Source organism: Cornus florida, unplaced genomic scaffold, assembly GCF_030987335.1.
Source record: "Cornus florida cultivar Cherokee Brave unplaced genomic scaffold, ASM3098733v1 CherokeeBrave_3.0.0_Hap2_Chr09, whole genome shotgun sequence".
Lineage (NCBI taxonomy): Eukaryota > Viridiplantae > Streptophyta > Magnoliopsida > Cornales > Cornaceae > Cornus > Cornus florida.
In genome coordinates, this window is record NW_026775579.1 from 82,400,591 (window position 1) to 82,403,627 (window position 3,037).

Genomic DNA, 3,037 nt, shown 5'->3' on the forward strand with positions numbered 1-3,037 from the left:
CAAGGGTGAAATACAAATCAAGCTGAATGGATCTGTATGAAAGTTAAAGGATGTGAGGCACATCCCTGACGTGAGGAAGAATCTGATTTTTGTGGGTCAACTGTCAGAAGAAGGTTTCTTAACAAACTTCAATGGAGACTCGTGAAAGTTTGTCATAAGGGTTTGTTTTGATGCAGTTTGTATCCATATGTTGGGAATTGGAATAGCGGTCTTTAGTTGTACAAGCATAGGATAGCCCGTGCTAGATGCAGGTCGAAAAGAAGAGTTTCCTTGTGCATTTGAGATGAGAAAATGGATATACTCTGGTTTAGGATCCAATTTTCACCGGATGTGAATCAGTCATCTCGGAAAATGGATGTAAGTTCTTCCCAGTCATCTCAGAAAATGGACTGGGATGAACTTATTTCACCGGACGTGAATGTGTTTGGAAATGTCCAAAAGGAACTTAGAAAGAAAAGTAGCAGTTCACCTGCTGGAGAAAAATGAGAATTTCCAAAAACAATATGTGAGAATGGATGGATACAAATATTTTTTCATGCCGGACATCGTTCAAAACCAAGCTCAAACAACATTTTCAAGCGAATCAAGTCTCAACCCTAGGCTCAACTTGTTAGTCTTACAGATATTCGTAAACATTGCTTGTTTTTTCAGTGCTCATTTTGGCTTCAATGCAGTTCTCTGTATGTGTGCGTGAGTGAGTGAGAGAGACAGAGAGAGATGAAGGAAAATATTGGCTTTCAACTAGTCATTGAACTTAGTTGCCGTGGTTGTATTACATCACAACCAAATAATATTATAGAGTACTACAAAGTAGATCATGGTTAAAAATGCCACTTGATTAGCAAACAAGAGATATGGAAGCTCATTCAAATGCTGCAGAAGCAGGCTTTGGGGGATTATGGAGAAAAATATCAAGGAGCTGTTCAATTGTAGTGTATTTCAAATCCGGGTAGAGCCTTGAAGCCTCTAAGTCATCCTCTGCTAGTTTATAACTAATTAGAACACCCTTTACAAATATGCTGTGAAGGATAGCCACTGGTACGTTTCCTGGATGAGGTAAAGCTGCAACAACATTCACAAAAAAAAGAAAAAAAAAGGGATCAAACCTTAATATATATATATATATATATATATATATATATATATATATATATATGATTTCTCTGTCATTATTACAATATGAACAGAATCCTATAAAAAACTTAAAAGAATCCAACAAGTAGATACCACATAAACCTAAGGTCACGTAACTTAGTGGTATCTTTTCTACCTTCCAAAATAAAAGGTGAGGGCTCGAGTGTCGTTTGGACAAATTGGTGCGTAAGTTTCTTGCCAATGAAAAATAAATAAAATATACCATATCATAATTTTATGGTACCCAGACACGGATCCGACAACCCAAAACCTGTGCGGGCCCTTGGCATGACACTATGTGTACTTTGAAAGACCCTCTCCGTCCAGATCTGATGATGTGGAACAAAAACTACTTGCTCCTTAGTCCTTGCCATGATAGTGACTAAGGGTTAAGACTGAGTTGTATCTTCTCTACTAGTGTGAATTATTTGTTGGGATCCAAGAAAAAATAAAAAATACTAAAAGGAAAGTACAAAGAAAACTTCTTCCTCCGAAACATGAACTCTCTTAAACATTCGACCAGTTTTCTTCTCCCAAAGAGAGATCAATTCGAGCTGCGATACAATGTTCGGTGATGGACGATATATGACAACACGGTTGCGTGTTCTTGGGTCAGTTGCTACCTTGATTGTGTATGTAGCCATATCTTCTTCATAATTAAGCTTCATAATTAAGCACAGCTAGTAACAACATTGAAAATTAAACAAACATAAGTTCTAAGTCATAAAAAACACACACAAACACAAACTACACATCACACATGCTATGATTCGAGAGGTGATACAAGCTTCTCATGCTCATCCAAACCTCCCTGCATGTTTCAACATTGTTCAGGATGGAAGAATTCATGTAAATACATATCTATATACATACATATACACACACACATATATATATATGGAGATCATGTAGAGAGAGAGAGTACTTTGATTAGTTTAACGCCCATGGACTGGAACTCTTGAAGCAAGTCGGTCTTGAGGCAGTCAGGCCTAGAATAGACATAAGTTGGATGGCCATTGTAGATGCTTGCCTTCACCATGTAACTACCAATGTAGCCAGTCCCACCAAAGATAAGTATGTTAGAGCTCACCTCACTCCCCATTCTTTTTTGCTTCTCTCTTACACACCTTCCTCCCAGAATCACATAAATGTCCCTTCATTTATAGATTTAGACAATAAGTTGACAAATTAATTCATAACCACGTTTAACTTGAGTTTAATCTTAATATCCATCATATAAATTAAATTAAATTAAAGTTGTCCTAGGTTTTTTTGTAATCTTCGATGAATTTATTAATTAGGATCATGTTTGATAATTAATAAAATAGAGAAACATGCAATTAATGTGTTAAAAAATATATATATAAGTAATGTAATAGGAGGACTTTTGCAGAGCCTTTTCTTCTGGCATGTGGCCGACCCATCCTACAGAATTAACCAACACTTCACATTATCAAATAATTATGATTCTAGACTTCGAGAATCAAGAGGTTAGATATTTGAAAATAATGTGAAATTATTTTATAATTACGTCACCAATCCTAATTCACATCATAAAATTATTTAAAAAATTTATAATGTGTTTCAACCATAATATATTTTATCACTCATCCATTCACAAGTGGATTCATATTTTATCAGTACCAAATTTACCCGTTTCGTTTCGGGAATACCGAGAATATAAGCAGTCAACTAATTTATACTAATCATGCAACTACCATAAAACAATTCATAACTCTTACACGTGAAAAACCACAGAAAAAAAAAATAGAAATAAAAAGGCAGAGTTTGAATACTTATATTTGACCAAGCTTGAGTTTGATTGTTTGGTTAGCTTGATTGAATCTAGCTCTAAAGGTCAAATGCTTGGCTTGACTCGACTCGATCATTCATATGTATCGGA

At 35.3% G+C, this 3,037-nt stretch overlaps 1 protein-coding gene across 1 annotated transcript; it reads right to left on the reverse strand.

The window, feature by feature from the left end:
- Positions 1–862: 862 nt before the first annotated feature.
- LOC132272987 (eugenol synthase 1-like) lies at positions 863–2,236 on the reverse strand. Its single transcript, XM_059774035.1, has 3 exons — positions 2,060–2,236; positions 1,942–1,945; positions 863–1,062 (listed from the first exon to the last, which is right to left on the reverse strand). The coding sequence occupies exons 1-3, from the start codon at positions 2,234–2,236 to the stop codon at positions 863–865; spliced, it is 381 nt and encodes a 126-aa protein (XP_059630018.1).
- Positions 2,237–3,037: the final 801 nt, after the last annotated feature.